The sequence below is a fragment of the Talpa europaea genome, assembly GCF_964194135.1.
Source record: "Talpa europaea genome assembly, chromosome: 15".
Classification (NCBI taxonomy): domain Eukaryota; kingdom Metazoa; phylum Chordata; class Mammalia; order Eulipotyphla; family Talpidae; genus Talpa; species Talpa europaea.
Genome location: NC_140083.1, coordinates 75,727,519 through 75,747,755, shown reverse-complemented (window position 1 = coordinate 75,747,755; position 20,237 = coordinate 75,727,519). Strand labels below are relative to the sequence as shown.

Sequence of the window (20,237 nt, the reverse complement as noted above, 5' to 3'; positions counted from 1 at the left end):
AGCAGCCCCGATATTGAACGGGTTCCTGGCTGTGGGTCCTCACCCGCGCGCTTACAAGGGACTTATTAATACTCCACTACAGACACACACAAAAGGTTACTAAAAGGTTTATTTACAAGGGAAAAGGAAATAAGGAAAATGTACAACTCAGGGAGAAAATAGGGAAATAAAGTCTTTAATGCGTCCTACCCGATCCGCCAACCTGGAAACCCAAAGGCACTCTCAGAGCTGGCCGAAAGCCAAAAATGGGGATCCCCAAAGCCCACATGTCTGCCTTTTATATCCACCTGGCTGCTTAACCCCACCCTCAGGTCCCAGCCACCTTCCCTTTGGTGGGGATGGGATTTGGAGTTCCCAGTGTCTTTGGCTTTGGCCTGGGGTGGGGGTGGAGTCCACAAAGCCTATATGGGATTAGCTTTAGGACATCCTTTTCCCCCTAACAATTGTACAATCTGTCTTTCCAATGTAAAATGGTACTTTCTGTTCCAAAATTGAGCTGGAAGAGAAGTCAGAATTTTGCCTTTCAAGGTTAGGCTAATAGGACTGCCTCAGACAAACTGCTCCATAAAAATAGGTAAATACCACTATTTCTTAGGTATTAAATGAAGAACAATGAAAATATGTTTTACATACTATCAACAAAAACATTCAAACCATTAACCTTAAAAAAAAAAACCACACAGAAATCTTTGTGATGTTGGGGTAGCAAAACTATTTAAATCTGATCCAGAAAAGAAAAACTAGATAAATTGAAATTTTATACAATTAGACACACTGTTACGATAATAAAAAGACAAGTTACAGACTGGAAGTATTTGATAAATATGTATCTGATAACAATTTATATTAAGAAAATATGAAGAAGTCTCAAAACTCAGTATTAAGAAATATATATGGGCCTCACTGGTGGCGTGAGGGTTAAAGACAGCCAGCCACTGCAGCAGGAGTTTGATTCCCCAGCCTCCAGGGAGCTGACCCACATGGAGCAACAGACCTCTCCTGTCTTGCCCACTGCTCCCCTCAGCAGTTCATTTCAGTAGATCTGCCTGTCCTGCTCCTCACACTCTCTTCTGGTAAATCCTCTCATCCCTTGCACCTCTGGCTGACACCTCAGTTCTTGTATGCATAAATAAATAAATCTTTAAAAAAATAAAGAAATATATAGATTTTTTTCAATGGGCAAAAAGATTTTAAAAGATATTTCGCAGTGTATAGATGGTCAAGCATATGAAAAAGACATTTGTTATTACTAATCACTACGCACATTGTAAATTCCAATGATAATGAGATACCACTACACACCTATTAGGAAAACCTTAAAAAAAAAAAAAAACACAACACTTGACAGTAACAAAAAATACAGAGGAACTGAAACTCTTTGGTGGGAATATCAGAAACCACAAAACTGTTTACCAAACACACATTTACTACATGACTAAATAACTCCATTACTAGGTCCATGAACAGCTGTATGTGAATGCTTTATCAACTTTATTCATGATCACCAAAACAAGATACAACTCAAATATTCTTCCACTGGTGAATGGATAAATGTGTGGTTTGTCCCCACCTTGGAATATTATTTGGCCATCAAAAGGAGTAAGCGCTGCTACATGCAACAGCATGGATGAATCTCAAATGCATTCTATTATGCCAAGTAAAAGACATCACACGAGAGACTACATACTGTATGATTCTGTTTTTTTATATGACATAAGCAAAATTACAGATAGGAAACAAGTGACTGCCAAGGGCTAGGGGAAAGAGTTGATTACAGTGGGGTTTAAGGAAAATTTCTTGGGCGGTGAGGTTGTTCTATTCCTTGATGGTGTTAATAGTTACATAACTTTGCAATGTCATACAAATGTACACCAAAGATGAGAAAGGGGTTAATATATGTAAAATTACATATAGTTTAAAAGAATAAAAACAATTTGGAGAATAATTTAGCAATTTCTTATCAAGGTAATAAACATAAGCTTACATAAGATCCAGCACTTTCACGGCTAGGTATTTACGCAAGAGAATTGAAAACATGTCTATATAAAGACTTCACACTTGATCTTGGTCAAAAGGCTGAAAATCAATATGCACAAAGGCTTATACTTAGCGTTTTTATTCATAAGTACCAAAACCTGGAAACACCTAAAAGGTTCATCAATACGAAACTGAAACATGACAAATTTCCATCAATAGGAATATAAACTTTAAAAAACCATAGAACAGGGCCTCCCCGGTGGTGCAGTGGTTGAGTGCTGGGTTGCAAAGCTGCCCGCAGCCTCTGCAGCACTGGTTCGATCCCCGGCTGCTCCCCGGCCACCGGAGGAGGGTCCCACATGGTGTGGAGACCTCTCTTGCTGCCCGCTGCTCCCCTCAGCAGTGTACTTCAGTCCTTCTGCCTGCTCTGCTCCCTGCTCTGGCTCTGGTGAATTCTCTCACCCTCCCGCGCTTCTGACTGTACCCAGTGCTTATATAAATAAATAAACAAATCTTTAAAAAAAAAAAAAAAAGAAAAAACCATAGAACAGAATACTATTTAGCAATTTTATTTGTTTTAAAGATTTATTTATTTATGCATACAAGTGCTGGGGTACAGACCAGAGGTACAGGGGGTGAGAGAATTCACCAGAGACAGAGTGGGGAGCAGAACAGGCAGACTGACTGAAATACACTGCTGAGGGGAGCAGCGGGTGAGACAGGAGAGGTCTGCCGCACCTTGTGGGTTGCTCCCTGGCCGACTGAGGGATCGAACTCGTGCTGCAGAGGCTGTGGATTGCTTCGTAGGTTGCGTCTTAACCCCTTGCGCCACCAGGGAGAACCTATTTAGCAATTTTAGAAATAAACCAATGACACACACAAAATGGTTGCATCATAAACACATTATGCTTACTGAGAGACAACTGACACAAAAAGAACACATACCGTAAGATTCTATTTGTATGGAGTTCTAGAAAAGGCAATCTAGAGGCAAATCTACAGAGGCAGAAAGCAGATAAGTGACTGTCTGAGACCAGTGTGACGGGTGGTTGTAGAATGCCACGAGACACAGAAAAACTGGGGGAATGAAAAAAATGTTCTACATCTTAACTGAAGTGGTGTTAATTACAAGGGTGCATGCCTTGGTCAAAAGTCAAACTACACTCTTAACAAGGGTGCCTCTTATTATACTTAGACGTCAATAAAACTGATTTCAAACCAATTTGTCATTGAACAATCTGAAAATGAAAGAAGACAATCCATTTATAATGGAATCAAAAATTAAATATTTCACAATAAAATTTAACAAAAGCAGCAGCAAATTTGTATTCAGAAAATTACACTATTCCAAGAAATTAAAGATCTAAACAAATGGGAAAATATCCTATGTTCACAGATTAGAAGACTTAATATTGTTTAGACAGCAAGACCCCTCAAACTGATCTATAGATTAATCTAATGCCTTTTAGAATCCCAACTGAAATCTTCATAGAAACTGAAAAACTATCTCTAGAGCAAGCCAAAATCACCAAAACGAAACAATCCTGAAAAAGCACAAAGGTGCCCAGTTTCAAATTCACTATAAAGTATCATCTATTCTAGACAGTCTAGCACACCAGATACGTAAGTCACTGCAACAGAATTCAGAGTCTAGAAATACATATCCATGTCCATGGTCAACAGATTGTCAACAAGAGTACTGAGATCATTCAACCGGAAAGAAGAGTCTTTTCAACAAATGGTGCTGGGACTAAATAGCTGAACGAAATAGGGCTCCCACACTCACATCACACATAAAAAAATTAATGCAAAATGGACTAAAGACCTACAATACAGTAACCCTTAGAAGAAAGCATGGGGCGGGGGGGGGGGGGTGTTCATGACCCTGGATTTGCAAAGGAGTCTTAGCGATTACATGAGCAGCATGAACAGATAAATTAGACTTTGTTAAATTTTAGAACTTCTGTTCCTCAAAGGGTATCAACAGAATGGTGCAAAGACAACCCAATGAATGGGAGATATTTGCAAATCATGTATCTGAGAAAGGATTTCTATATAGGACATACAAAGAATGCTTTTAACTCAATAATAAAGTCAACTCAATTTTAAAATGGGCAAAAGAGCTGAACAGGTATTTCCCCCAAAAAAAGATACACAAATGGCCAGGAAGCAAATGAAAGATGTTCAACATCATTAATCATCAGGGAAATGCAAACCACGACCATCCTGAGGTACCACTTCACATTAACGAGATGACTATGCCCTAATGTTACAGTAAAGTAGGAAAGTAACAAAAGCAACTAATTCTTAAAAGGTGACATATTCTGGGGCCTCCCCTGGTGGCACAGCGGTTTGAGCACTGGGCTGCGAGGCTGAGCGCTGGGCTGTGAGGCTGCCCGCAGCCTCTGCAGCGCCAGTTTGTTCCCCGGCCACCGGCGAGGGTTCCCCCCACCCCACAAAAAAAAAAAGCTGACAAATTCTGCCCATAAAAGTTGCTTTCTCTCGGGCCTCCCCGGTGGCGCAGCTGTTGAGCACTGGGTTGCGAAGCTGCCCGCGGCCTCTGCAGCGCCAGTTCGATCCCCGGCTGCTCCCCGGCCACCGGAGGAGGGTCCCACATGGCGCGCAGACCTCTCCTGCCGCCCGCTGCTCCCCTCAGCAGTGTACTTCGGTCCTTCTGCCTGCTCTGCTCCCCGCTCTGGCTCTGGTGAATTCTCTCACCCTCCCGCGCTTCTGACTGTACCCAGTGCTTGTATAAACAAATAAAAACAAATCTTAAAAAAAAAAAATAAAAAGTTGCTTTCTCTCACTTCTACAATGTGTTTCCTGACCCAGTGCTGTCCATAGTGTTAAGACTGCTTTTTAATGCTATCATGAGAGCTAAAACTTGGTCTCACCACCCAATTTGTTCAGTTCCTTAATTAATAAATCCCTTCAAGATTTCCTAAAGATGGACTGCCTGCCTTCAGGTCTGAGTTCTGCCACCTGCTGTCTCAGTGACATGGAAAAGCTTGGGGCGCCTGTTTCCTCATCCACAACGGGATATAAGGGATATAAGTGTCGTCTACTTCCTGGGAGCATTTAAAAGTATAAATACAAGTCAACAGCAAAAGCCCAAACAAGCTGATTAAAAAATGGGCAGAGGATTTGAATGTCCATTTTCCCAAAGACATAGAGGTGGTCAAAGGAGTAAGTAAAGGTGCTCACCACCACTAAGGTTAGGGAGATGCAAATCAGACCCACAGCCAACTACCACCTCACACCTGTGAGAATGACTGTTACCGAAACAAGAAATTACAAGCGTCAGCAAGGATGGGGGGCGGGGCCCTAGTGCACTGCAAACGGGTGCAGTCACTATGTGTAACAGCTGGAAATCCCTGAGGGAAAAAAAAAATTAAAAGCATCACTACCATCAAGATGTTGGGAAGAGGGGAGGGAGTGCAGGTAAGGCTTCCATTGCCCGCCCCGGTTAGCAATGCTGAGAGACAGCAAGGTATTTTACAATTTCACTCAGGTTCCATCAGGTTCCACAGGTTAAGGGCTCAGATGGGCAAGACTATCCCTCCCCCCACTTCAGAAGCCCAGGTTGTTACCAGTTCTTCTGGCAGGCAGGCTACAAATCTCAGGTTCCAAGACCCCCTCCCCGGGTTGGACTAACTTAATACAACAGTTTACAGATCTCAGAGAAAAAAATTCACTTACCAGATTACTGGATTTTTGTTTTTGTTTTTGTTTTTTAAATGAAAGGCTGTATTTCAGGTGGAAGAGTACAGGGCAAGGCATGGGGACAGGGCCGGAAGCGTCCCTGAGCTCTCCAGGCTCGCCACTCTGAGTTCACCAGCCTGGAAGCGCCCAAGCCTTATCTTTTTGAGCTTTTATGGAGGTTTTATTACAAAAGCATATAACTGATTATTAATTCATTGGTCTGGTGGTTGAACTCAGCCCCCAGCTCCTCTTCCCTCCGCGGGGGTCAGGAATTAGTACTGAAAGTGCGAGTCTACTCACTGGTTGGCTTCACTGGCAACCAGCCCCCAATCAGGGGCTTTCCAAAAGTCACCATTAACGTGACAAAAGACACCTTTTACCGACCAAAGATGAAGGCTTAATTAACATAAATTATTTTTCTTGAAAAATCACAATATTGCAACATGGAAACAAGCTAAGTGCCCACTGTTGGATGAAGAAAAATTCATTTCAAAAAGGAATGAAATCTCGGCATTCATCACAAAGCACGGATGGACCTTGAGGGTTTTATGTTAAGTGAAAAAAATCAGACACAGAATGACAAATATTATATGATCTCCCCAACACGTAGAATTTTTTTTTAGAAGATTTATTTATACAAGAACCGGGGTACAGGCCAGATGCGCGGGGTGGGGGCGGTCAGAGGATTCACCAGAGACAGAGTGGGGAACAGAACAGGCAGACTGGGGAAATACACTAAGGGGAGCAGTGGGTCAGACAGGAGAGGTCTGCTCACCACGTGGGTTGCTCCGAGGCCGGCGGGGATGGAACCAGCACCGCAGAGGCTGCGGACAGCTTCACAGCGCCATGCTCAACCGCCTGCGCCACCAGGGAGGCCCACATGTAGAATTTTAAATAAATAAAAATCCAAACCTACAGATACAGAAAACAGATTGGTGGTTACCAAAGGCAGGGAGTCAGGAATGGTAGAAGGTGGTCAAAAGGTACAAACTTCCAGTTATTACGTAAATAAATGCTAGGGGTATGATGTACTGCGGGTGGACTATAGTGAACAATACTGGATTACATATTTGAAAGTGGCTAAGAGGACAGATCTTTAAAGTTCTCATCAGAAGGAAAAAATATATTTGTTATGTGGTGATGGCTGTTAAGGTCTGTGGTGAACATTTCACAATACACAGAAGTATGGAATCGTTGCGTTATACACCTGGAAATTTAATAAAGTTACATGTCAATTATAGATTTAAAAAATAAGTGAGTTGATACTTAAGAATCATTTGAAGCAGTGCTTGGAGTACTGTGGGCACCAAATTCAGGTTAGCTTTTATGATGAAACAGACAAAAAGTGACTATATAGAAAATTCAAAACTTAAAATTTCAAGCTTAGAAGGTAATACTATTTGCCTAATAATTATAAACATAACCATTCTTGGATGGAAAGATGTCTTCATGGTTATAATAGCAAACAACGAAAAATAACCTACACGTTCACAGCTAAATAAATCAAAGTATGAATACTCTGCAGCTATAAAGTCATAATGTATACCATGAAAAGGGCATTCTCTGGAATGTAGTATTGGTGACTAAAACAAAAAGTCTGGAGAGTATGTAAACATGTGAGTCTGTATATATAAAGCAATTAATATATGCACAGTGAAGTACAGAGGTACTAGATTCTTTGGGACAAAGGAATGGAGATTCCCTCAGATGCTTGAGCCTTCCTGCAGTACAAGGAATGGACTGGAGCTGGAGCCTTCCTGTTAATTCCTCTACTGCTGGTTTTTTCCATTTCTGGCTCTTCATATCCAAGATTTTGGCTAACATCAAGGCGTCTCACCGTGAACTTTTGCAACTTTTCAACAGTAACTAGATAATCCTTGTATTTCCTAGGTTACATTCCCAAGAATGGAATTTAATGGACCCAGTTCATCTTTGTTGCAAGATAGTATTAGATGGTTAGGAGGAGGAAGAGGTGAGAGGCAGGCAGATCTGCCAAATAACCTCCAAAATTTTTTGTAGAGCCAGTAGGGAGGTAAGACAAACAAATAAAAACAGGAAACACTTTTTTTTGTTGAGTTGTAACTCTTCCAGCACATGGAACCTGTCATTAGACAGAAAACACAACATTAACACCTAACTATCTCTGCTATACATAAATTCCCAGTATACAAAATGGGGGACTCTGTGATCCTTAAGTGGTAGTCTTTACAGATCATTAAATACTTAATACTTAAAAGTATACCAAACAACAGTTAAGCAAGAGTAAATCTACAGTTCTTATGATTAAAAGGGTGCATTTTCTGTGTCCAGATCTTTTTCATTTTACTAAACAAGAAACTATAGCTCTGAGCAAAAGAAAGTCCTGGGATGAGATAATGCTACGCACACATGCCCTAGCACACACCTCCTGACAAGCGGAGGTGGCTAAAACAGAAGACGACTGCTGGTATAAAACATGGAACAGAATTTGCAGTCAGTCTGGTTTTTCTTAACAGGTATGTGTGGGGATGCAGGTGGGGTTTCCTACCGTTGACCTTTTCAGTACAACACTAAAATGTTAACCATATAGTAACTGGAATTTCTTATTATAATAGTATTAATACACACATTAAAAAATTCTTTTCAGTTTTTTCTCTATCACCATTCTCTTATGCTTCCTCAAGAGCTCTTTTCCTTGCTCATTCCTGGAGAATGTAGTTTTTAGTCTCTTTCCCTCCTCCTCTTACCAATAAACTCCTGTACAGCTTCTCTTCCTCACTCAGCAGGGGGAACCCAGAGGCTGCAGAATCCAACCTTCCGTCTGAGTGCTTATGAATTGTCACTGAGCTGCCTTACTTACCACAGAGCCTTCCTCTAGCTTGCATCTTACAGGACAGTCCGGCGTTGAAGTCACTTTTAGACAGCATTCTGCGACTTGCAGTCCCAAACATCCTGAACTGATACATTCTTCTTTATGCACCCCAACATCACAGGTCATCTAGTCCTACCTATTCTTCTAATCTATCAATGACAATGTCCTTACCTATTCTCATTAACTTCAGCATTTTACACCCATTCTACTCCAATAATTAAACTAGACTTCCTCCCTTCACTCTTATGTTAGCCACCAATACCAGGCAATACCAGTTTTAATCTAAAATATTTCAAGACATTCATGGCCTAAAATTTTGTTGTCATTCTTTTCTAAAACTGTAAATGGTTAACACTAGTGAGCTTGGCATTCAAGACTTGCCGCAATGTCACGTATTAAATCTCTCTCTCAACCTCATTTTTTAAAAGATTTTTAAAAATTTTTTTCTATACAAGAGCTGGGGTACAGGCCAGCGCCGCAGGAGGGTGAGAGGATTCACCACAGAGTGGGGAGCAGAACAGGCAGACGGATCAAAGGCACTGCTGAGGGGAGCAGTGTAGAGACAGGAGAGGTTTGCCTCGCCATGTGGGATTCTCCCTGGTCAGCCGGGAATTGAACCGGCGCTGCGGAGAGCTTCAAGGCATGGCTGTGCCACCGGGGAGGCGCTCAACTTCATTTTTTGTTAGCCCTCTAAAGAAGTCTCTGATCTAGCTATAGGACTTGCTCAAAGCCTACAATCATCAACACCTGCTTTATCACTCAGGTAGCATGTAACATAGCTTGTACACCTTTACTGCCACCCACCCACACTTTTTTTTTAAATACTCTTCTTTCTTAGGGCAGCTAGAGAATAGCAAACTTAATATATTAATAATGAAAAAGTTTGGGGTTTGTGATTTGTGCTTTTTAATTCTACTCTTACTTTTAAACTGGCATATTAGAGAAATCCAAGTATAGTTACAGGTAATGAAATTGGGCTACATCATTGAAAGTGATGAAAATCTAGTGCTATATGGACAGCGGTATCCTCAACATCAATTCCAGCATTCCCCTCCCGACCAACATCCTGTAAAGAGGACGGGTACCTACTTTAACATCACAATGGAAAATGGGGAGGGGAAGTCTTTCAGAAACAATGCAGAAAAAATTTAGTAAATGTGTATAGGATACTAAACCAATTCAATACTAGTCTATGGGTGGGAGGAAATCCAAAATTAAATTCCTTAATTATGGTAACAGATGAAATTTTAATCATCTTTCCCCCATAACAGTGTTCCCTGAAAAAAGAACTCCAGGACACTGGTTATAAAAACTGCTTCCCACACCTAAAGGAATCTGTAAACATGAGCTTTCAGGAAGAAGGAAGAGACACAATGGGAATGGGGGAAGAGGAAAGATTTGCTAAAGAAGTAGATCTGTTAATTTAACACATTTTCTGTCAAGCAAATCAACTGTCCTCACTGCCATTGTTGCTGGAACAATGAATACTTGGGGAAGGGATGTTCATTACAAGGAACTGACCAGGAGGAAAAAACCCATTTGCAATCAACAGACAACTCAACAGTATTCTCAGTTGTGAGAATATATCCCATTCTCAGAAATTATTAATTGGAAGTGATTTAAAAGTTCAACATTACAAAAAGTAAAGTGGTTTGGGTGATTGTGAACCTATCACTTCCTCTATTTTCATCTATTTGGGGAGGTTACGGGTGGGGGAGGGGCACGGGCACAGAAGGATGCACAGGCAGTCTGTTGTGACAACCATTCACACACATTTTAATTCAGGTGGCCACATGCCTCAGTGACACACTGCCAAATCAGGCAGTCACTCTCGCAAACCCAGCCTAGGGAAAACACAGACCCAAATGCAGCTCCTAAAACTCTGAGCTATAGAAGCAGATCCAAAATTTAATCATTACAGTATGAAACTTACAAGAACATGACATCATTTAAACCAAGCACGAAAGTCAGGGACTTTAAACAGAACAGAACACTGTCTGCCATGTCTTTTTACATCCACTATATTAAATTTTAAATAGCATGTGGATAATGAGCAAACAAGTAAGAGAATTACACTGAGGGGTTACCCGTCCCCCAACAGAAGAAAACCACTTTTGGCTGCAGAAGGGACTGACTAAGCTCATCAATTTATTTACACATATTCTGAAATTTAATGACCTGACTCAGACTAGGTATTTTTTGCCCTCCTCCACCAGATCCCAAAACAAACCTCAATACATCAGCAGACAAGCACAACGGAGGTGAGGAGGAAAAACAGTGTGGTCGGGTCAGAGTTCCCCACCAAATGGAATAAAGAACAAAAAAATAAGGCACTGGGCCCTGTGGGGACCAAATACCCCAGATGCCAAAGATGGAACTTTGAGATGGAACAAGACATCTTCAGAAGCCACAAATAAACAATAACACCCCCTTGAAGGTCCAAAGTATCTTCTCAGAAGTTCAAGTCTCTCACTGTACACTCTTGCTGCCTAAGTCACCACAATACAATTTTTTCTCCAAAGCAAAACGAAAATCTATTTAAATCCATAAAATACTTTGCCATGTTTGCCTAAGAAGTCAGTGAAAGAATCAAGAAAAATAGCAGAGTGACCGACCTCAGGAAAGGTTCAGTGGTTGGTATGTTTTAAACTGAAAACTCTGATGGAATAAAAAACTGTATATAACTTCATATATGTATACGGCACAAATACACGCACACATGCACACACGTACGTACATGAGAGAACACACACACCCCTTCAACTTCAGTCCCAATGAACTTTTGACCTGGTCATAACAGTCCCCCAACCCCCATAGTCCACCACTGAGCAATGCTCAAGAGATTTGTCAAGAAAAAGCCTATGCCCTGACAGGCAGTGGCAGCTCAGGAAGTCAGCCCCAGGCCTCAGCACAGTACCCCTCCCCTCCACAACAGTGCCAGGCTCCAGTCCTGCCTGAGGGAGGCTGTTCTTTAAAGGACCTAGTCAGCTTCACAACTCCCTCTCCATTGCCCCCAAACCACTCCTTTCCTTGAAGGACACCCCAAGGAAAAAAAATTAACAAAACATCTATTTCCCAGGTTTCTGACATGTGCAATTGCTAGTGACATGCACAACTGGGAGAAACCTGAACTTCCTTCAATTTCTATAAACAAAAATATTCAAGGGTTGCAAGGGGGGGGAATCACTACCAGAAGAAAACACTCATCTACCTTACACACAGTATTCTGACACTGAAAAGACCTCCCTAACCTACACTCTAAAGTAGTGACTCTTAAATAGGACACTCTTGCCCTTACCCCCAGGAGATACCTGAAAGTATCGAGACACTTTTATAACACTTGTCATAAGAGGGGAGGGAATGGAGAGGATGATGCTTTGGGCACCTAGGAGGCCAAGGCTGCAGATAAACATCCTAACTTACATATGACAGTTACCCACAAGGAAGACTTATGTGGCCCAAAGCATCAATGGTGCTGAGATTGAGTAACCCTGAGCATTAAAAAAGCCCACAGAATCCTGAGCTCAGTATTACCAACAATTCCTTCCCCAATCCTAACTACTATTGGGGGTGGGGGGGGAGCACTTTCTCACATGTAATTAATAATTTAATAATTGCTAGACTTGAATCTAAAGAAGATATATACCTAAGTATCCAAGGAAGGGCATCCAATGAAGTAAGAAAATACAAAGGAAGGTCATCACAGCAATCTTACCAGCTATCTGAACAGATCCACAAGTCAGATGCTATAACTTAATTTCTTTCCAAGTTGAGTACTTAATGATGTTAAATAAAAGCGAGGAAACAAAAATGAAGAAAAATGTAATTCAAGACCTTCACCCTCCAGAATTCTTCATAATCTTACAATATGGACCCTTACCTCAAGCTAGTGAAAGACCTTCCAAGATAATGAAAATGTCCACCATCAGGCCTTAAAAGCTACTTTCAAAGTAGTGGATTTGCAGAGAGACGAGTTCATATAAGCTCTAAGTTCATATAAGCCATCAACTATATGCCTGCAAGTTTCATTTGGCACATAATTAATTTGTAGGACACGTATCCTAACAAAGTTCACGACCTTGACCCTAACCAGTAAGGTCAGGGATTTTCTGAATCAGTTAACAGTGCTGTGTGAGCCAAGAAACATTTCTAGAAGCATAAATACTTAGACCTATGAAAATCTAACCATCTAGTCTAAAATTCCCATTTTATAGACAGCACATCTGAAACCAAGAGTCATCTGCCTAAGATCACAACTCAAGTTAGTGACAGAGGTGGGGAGGCTACAACCCAGGTTTCAGATTCTCTGCTTGATCCTGTTTGAAAACTTAAGTCCCATCAATTAGACCTAAGGCCAGAGCTCTGCCCCCCTTGGCTCTGTTCACACTGAATTTTCACATGAAGCGCCCTTTGCACTTGCTGTTCCAGCACTCTGCCGGGGCTCCTCATTCGAACCTCAACACACTGCAAGAGTCCAACACTGAGCCTCTCCTAATCAAAGGGCATACGGTCAGTTGTACCCAATGCTGCCAAGTTGTATTTTAGGCAATCCTGTGTTCCAGAAAATTAAGCAAGACCAAACTGAACTTCTGCCGTAAGCCACGCCAGAAGCTAACAAGGGCTGTCCTTCAGAGAAGAGAGGGTACTGCCCTCTAAACAAATGTAGAGGCTCCTATGAAACCTCACATAGCAGGCAAAAACACCTTTCCTTTGAAGATGTTGGCATAAACCAAAGAGGAATTCAATACTCAGTTGTGGAGAGTTTTACAGCCAGAACATTCTTCCCTTTCAGGATTTCAAACTGCATTAAGGTTTGCATCTCTGTAATTTACATCCAGTTCTTGGGTTTTCCTGCTCATAGAAGGGGGTCTGAGCCTAAATCTTTAAAAGACAGTATTTATTACCTGGCATCTAACATTAAATAGACTAGTGTGTCAAACAAACTTTAAATCATTGAAACCATTTATCCTCTTTGGTTCTGCCCAAAAGTCATCTCAGTGAAGCCAGACCTGATGGCCCTATTCAAATTCCAACAAACCAGCCCTCAATGAGGCCTCCACCCTGCTTTATTTCTTGTTATCCTCTTCCTCTGATATTTGCCAATTTGTTTACTGTCTTCTTTCACTGTAAAACCGGCAGGTATTTTTGTGTTATGTTCACATCTTTACCTTGAACACTCAGTACAAGGGCACCTAGCACAGAGCAAATGCTCAGTAAACAAGTTGAAACAAACAGATGGATGCATCTATTTAGTTCATTAAGTTCAGCCCTTTGTTTTACAGATAATGAAGTATGAAATAATGTGATATAAAAAATAGTGATATACGGGCCTCCCTGGTGGCACAAGGGGTTAAGACACAACCTATGAAGCGATCTGCAGCCACTGCAGCATGAGGTTGATCCCCGGCCAGGGAGCTACCCACAGCAGACCTCTCCTGGCTCACCCGCTGCTCCCCTCAGCAGTGTATTTCAGTCAATCTGCCTGTTCTGTTCCCCACTCTGTCTCTGGTGAATCCTCTCAACCCCCGCCCCCACTCCTCACCTCTGGCCTGTACCCCTGTTCTTGTATGCATAAATAAATCTTTTTTTTTTTAAAGTGATATAGTAGCAATAACACAGAATTTGTAATCCAAAAATCTGAGGTCCAGGTGACAGTCTATGTGCCAGCAACTTAAGTCTCTAAATTCCTCATCTCTTCTAATGTTCTACTCTGTAAAATGAGGGTAACTCCTACCCTCATGGTGATAGTCACGGGTGGCTAAGGATAAAATGAGAGAACATTCTGAAAATGTACAAAGCACTATATAAGCATCATTTATCATTAGGTTGTTCTAACCTGTCAAAGTCACAGAGCTAGACAGTGGCACAATTAGACTAAGAATTAAAGTTCCCTAACTCCTAGTCCAGTGAATCTTCAGAGTCATGAAATCAGGCTCCTGGTTCCCCTATTCAGGGCCAATTTACCCTTTCATCTAATTCAGGGCCTCTTAACCTTTGTATGGTTGGGGGCCTCTTTCAGAATTCTACGAAAGCAGTAGGCAGTAGGCGCTCTCCTGCACAGGTGTGCATATATACAAACGCCGACCATCTACAGCCCAGCCATGCAGCCCACTCAGGTTTAGGAATTGCTGGTGTAACTGATGTAGCTTTTAAGTTACTCTGAACAATTTTATGCCTAATAATTTTGCCTTGGTGCTTTCAAGGGGTTGGATCCATGGAAACACCAAGAGCTGACTTTAGGAATCTGAGGTAAAGATACTGCCCCCAGATTATTCTTATTTAGCCACATACAACCACATCCAGGAAGGAGATAGATAAAAGGCAGGCAAAATAAGTATGAAAATGCAGGAAGTTCAGGGGGGGGAGTGAAGTAGATGCTACTATACAAGTCAGAGCATTTCTACCTGAGGATGTCAGTCTGCACGCTAGAAAAAACATGCCTAAAATGTCTGGGATGGGATTTCTGTCCCCAACTCCACATCTACTAGGGCTAACTGCAGATCACTGAGAATTATTCTATCCTCCCTTGCCTTACTCTCTGGTGAAATAAGATATTATATTTACTGTAAAGAGCAATTGGCGAAGAAAAAAAAAATCTGTATTAAATATTTGGGAAGGTCAATTTGCTTTTCATTTCTCAACAAATCACGACCAAACTCAACCAGCTTAATCCACTGGAATGTTAAACAATTATAAAATACAGACCTTCCTCAGATTAGGAAGGGGCTATGTCCTGATGAACTTACCATAAACTGAAAATATGACTAACTGAAAAATGCATATAATATATATGACAGCTTAGCCTAGCCTATGATAAACATACTCAGAACACATACATTAGCCTACAAGGCATTTCAATAATAAAGTGTTGACTACCTCGCGTAATATGTTAAATACTGCACTGGAAGTGAAAAACAGTTCACAGGAGGGGTTGTTTACCCTCCTGACCATGGGGCTGACTGGAAGCTGCCCAGCTTCAGGAGAGGGTATTACCTAGTAGCACACAGTCCAGTGTTTCCATACCACTGTAGGAAAAATCTTAAGCCACATAAATCATGAACATTCTGTACTTGATTTAAATGAAGTGGTGTACAATTACCAATTCTGAAATATTAACAGATAATCTACTGAGATAAAGAAAACTAGTCAATCATCAGGTACTTTGGTAAGTATCCTTGTCCAAAATTAAGCACTTAATAGTAGGTGCTTAATAACAACAACTATTGAATTCAGTGTCATTAATTCACTGTTGTCCAGTTACACTTCAACCTTGTGGTCTGAAAAATAAAAACCCCTAATCTATGGCACATAAACACTGTATTAGTTAACAGCTTTTATCCCTGAGAGTTGGATACAAGGTTAATAGTTTTTATCTCTGAGTGGTGGGATTATGGGTGGTTTTAATACTCTTACCTATGTGCTGCTAGTTTTCAAGTTTTAAATAATGTTTACACATTTCTTTTTAAAACCAGAAATTCAATGTACATAACACATTACCTATACATTCACAGATTTTTGGTCTGATGACTGACTACTGGACCCTTATTTGGGGGTATGTCCTAGCAACACACAAATCCTTAAATAGACCCTAAAGTCAAGGATCAAATATACTGACTGTACAACTAATGGCTGATTAACAAAGTAAAAAAAAAAAAAAAAAAATTTACATACAAAAATAAAAATATTCATGCTTTGGAGGTCTTGATCGCCTGTAGAACTGCAGCACAAATTCTCAGCCCTTCGCATGAAAGATTGCTTCATTTTAGATAAATGGAAGTACTTTGAGGATTCTGCTCCCAAAATTTTCTACAAAGTCATGAGTTCAGCTTGGTGGTCAAGGTTTAAATGAGATCTTTTCCACAGCTAAAAGCTGGTTTCCTAAAAAAGCTGATACCTACCCCCAAACTTCTACCACCTGGTACTATTCATCTTTTTTTATCTTTACAGTTGCTATAAAATTAAGACTGGATGGCTTTTCCAGTTAGCCAAACAGGTATAACTCAGCATTAGATTTTTTTAAGAAGGGTCTTCCACTGCATCATAAACTCTAACCAAGAGACTTTCTCAAAATGTCAGAAGACTGCTCTTAGATTAATAAGTCACCTAAGCAAAGTAAAGGTAAATTTACTTATTTATATTTAGAATCAAAACGGATGTTTTCAGTTAAGTTTTGCACTGTCACTTAGTGTCGACTGACTGTTAGAAGCCTAAAAAAAGTTAATGCAAAAAATTTTAACTTGTTAACTACTGAAAACTTTTAAGTTAAAATTTACATGAACCCCATAATAACTTAACTACTGAAAACTTTTAAGTTAAAATTTACATGAACCCCATAATAACACACCGAACATGAGAAGGATTACCAAGAACTGCAGAGATAAAAAGTCACTATTATTTATTATCCACCTATTAAACATCTCCAAATAAAACCAGGTGTGAATAGTCATGAAACTGTGTACATTAGATTCCACTGATCATTCTTGCGTGTATTTCAAGTAGCAGGTAACTAAACAAGGTGTCAGTTTCAATAGGTCAATTAAAAAAAAAAAAAGTCAACTCAGATAGGCCCTGACATTCGCCATGTAAAAACAATGATGTTTTATTTCTGTAACAATCACCTCTCTGATTTCCTTTAGGAATTAAACCTGGTGGAAATACTAATACTTAGAAACCAGTTTATTTCACAAGCTATTACTCTACATAGGCTGTTAACAACGTCAGGTGAAATTAGTTACCTCTCTTTTTCCATCAACAAAATGGGAATACATGGATTTTCAAAGACGAGTTTCCCCACGGTACTTTTAGGATAGGTCCTTCGACGCTAACCTTGTAATTCCACCACCACCTCAATTTTGTTATCGTACAAGAACATGGGTTAGGGGTTAAACTGCCAGCACCCAAGATGGCACTGTCATAGCAACACCTCCCACAACAGCCACCATTTTGAGCAGCAGGATAAAGCTGAACTACTGGTGACTTTATACCAAAGTAAAGAAAACGCAGGACTCTGAGAATAATCGCTGCACATCACTTGACTTCCAGTATTCCCCAGCCTTTCGTTCGTGTGTTCCTGCTCCTCTTCCTCAATCAATACAAAAAGTTGTCCCCCAACAATTTTCAGTAAAAAAGCATACTTGATACAGTCACTTTGAAACCAACGCTGTGGCGCGACCAAAGCGCCCAAGTTACTGTATTTTCCTAAAAACTGAAATCCACGATTTCAATCATGTTGCTTTAATCAATGTGAGAAACAAGAATCGCCAAAAGCCAGCGAATGGCCCCAGTTTATCAGCCCACATTCCTCTTCATTCTCCCACCCGACCCCTTTGATCTATTTATTTTCCCGATTTCAGTAACTGCAACGAGATCAAATTCCCACACTTCATTCATCTGAGAAGCAAATGATATTTCCGCCAACCACCCTGACGCTCAAAATAAAGGTCGGGGCCAAAACGTGAGAAGTAAATAAATTAAAATCAATCTGGAAATGGCAGAAAGTAAGCCCCGTGGGGGGTGGGGAGGCCGCAGGAGCGATTCGTTCCTCCCCAAGAACCACAGAAAAGGGCGATTCTCATTTGGAGGACTGCACCGGCCAACTCCCCGGCCGCCCGGGCAAGAAACACTGACCAACAGTTTCCAATTTACCTTTGTCCAAAGGCAAAAGGTGCTAAGTCGCTCCCCGCCCCGCCGGAGGAGAGCGAGCAATTCAACCTGCCAACCAGCCAAGCACTTCGCACCCCCTCCCGAAAATCAAAATAGAAGAAAGGAGGCGGCCGGAGGGGCGAGCTGCTCGCGGGCCACCGCGCGCCCCGCGCCCCGCCGCCGGCCCCGCGCCCACCACCCCGGGTTCCGGCCCGCGGATCACAAAGCCTCGGCGCGGAGGCACCTTCGGCCTGGCCGGGGAGGCCAGCGCTTCCCTCTGCGCTCGCCCGGGGGGATAATGGTGGCGCGAGCAACTCAAAGGGCTCCCGAGGTCCCGGCATAAAGAGGGCCGTGGGCTCGGAGGCAGCGCGCAGCCGAAGAATAACGGAGTCCGAAACTTTCCCCGCGCGGCGCCGGGGCCCGCGGAGCCCCGAGGAGCCCCGAGGAGCCCCGCGGAGCCCCGAGGAGCCCCGCGGAGCGCGCGCCCCCGCGCCCCGGCCCCCCTCCCCGCCCGCCCGCCCGAAGTTCACCCGAAGCGCGCCCCGAGAGTTGCGGGGCCCCGGCCGTGCGCCCAGGGCGCCCCCCAGCCCCACGCGCCGCCCAAGTGGGGGCGCGCCGCCCCCCACCCCGGCGCGAGCCCCTCCCCCAACGGGCCCCGCCGCCTCCCCGCGCGCCCCGGCTCCCCAGCCCGCACCCCGTCCCCGCCCGAGCAGCTGGCGGCCGCCTCCCCGGCACCCGAGGGGCGCGCGCCCCCCACGCGCCCCGCCGCCCGCCCGCGCGGGGTCCCGGGAGCGCCGGCCCGTCCCGCGCCACAAAAGCGCACGCCCCGGGCCCCCCGGGCGCGCCGGCCCCGCGCCCCGTCCCGCGCCCGCCCCGGGGCCCCGCCGGCCCTCGTGCCCCGCGCCCGTCCCGGCGGCGCCCGAGCCGCCCGCGCCCCAGAGCCGCCCCGCCCGCCGGCGCCCCGGACCCCCGCGCCGCGGCAGGGGCGGGGGCGCGGCCGCTCACCTCGATCTCGAAGTCGGGCAGGCGGAACGCGGTGCGGAAGAGCGAGCAGAAGTGCGCGATGGCCGGGACTTCCCACCAGGAGCGCAGCTCGCCCAGCCCGGCCGCGCCGCCCTCCTCCGGGCACATCTCCGGCCGCGGCGCCGGCGGCCGAGCCCGCGCGCCCCGGCCCCCCGCGCTGCCCGCGCCCCGCGCCCCGCGCCGCCTCGCGCTCCGCGGCCGCCTCGGCCGGCGCCTCAGCTCCTCGCGCGGGGGTGGCGGCGGCCGCGGCTGCTCCTCCCGCTGCTGCCGCCGCTCGGCGGGCGCATGAGCTGAGGGCGGGCGGCCGGCGGGGGGCGGCGGCTCGGGCCCGAGTCACTGAGGCGGCGGCGGCTGCCGGCGGGGTCCTCGCGCGCGCCCCATCCCGCGGCTGCGGCTGCGGCCGCCCCCAGCCCCGCACAATATAATCATCGGCGCCCGGGGAAACAGATGGGGCGCCGGGGGGAGGGGCGCGGGGGGAGGGGCCGCCCACGAGGCGGGGGCGGGGCTGCCCGCACCACAACAACAACCCCCGCCCCCTCCCCCACCCCCGCGCGGACGGCCGCACCGGCGCGGGGGGAGGGGAGCGGGGGCGGGCGCCCCGGGCCAGGCGACGGCCGGGACTCGCCGGGAGCGAGGGGCGCCCCCGGGGCGGCGGCGGGGCGCCCCGCGCTCGCCGGGGGTTTGGGACGGGGCAGTCGAGTGACTTTGGCGACCGAGGACAGGCAGGGTCTCGCCCCCCCCCCGCGCGGCCCGAGTGGTCGCGTCCTTTTAAAGGGCCCGCGGGGTGGTGCTGGGGCCGCGGCCGGGCCGGGCGCACGTGTGGAGTTCAGTTATTCTCGCCGCGGCCGGGCGCGCAGGGGCGCGGCGGGCGGGCGGGCGGCCCCGGAGCGGGAGGCCGGGGGAGTTCAGTGGGCTCCACCTGTTCGTGAACACTTCGGCTCCATCCCGGAGCGGCGCCGGCCGGAGCTCCAAAGTGGCCCTTTTCCTCCAGGGAAGAAGCCGGTGGGGCTGGTTGAGCTGGAACCGAATAGGATGGAGGCCG

The 20,237-nt window shown here is 44.9% G+C and overlaps 1 protein-coding gene across 1 annotated transcript in view; it reads right to left on the bottom strand.

Annotated features, from left to right (window-relative positions):
• The window catches only part of CECR2 (CECR2 histone acetyl-lysine reader), a gene marked incomplete at both ends in the record, with an annotated part of 127,584 nt that extends 108,281 nt beyond the window's left edge, over window positions 1-19,303 (bottom strand). Inside the window, one exon of the mRNA XM_084256115.1 lies at window positions 19,178-19,303. Coding sequence (XP_084112241.1) covers window positions 19,178-19,303 — 126 coding nt within the window. The remainder of the gene's footprint in view (window positions 1-19,177) is intronic.
• Between the last annotated feature and the right edge of the window lie 934 nt (window positions 19,304-20,237).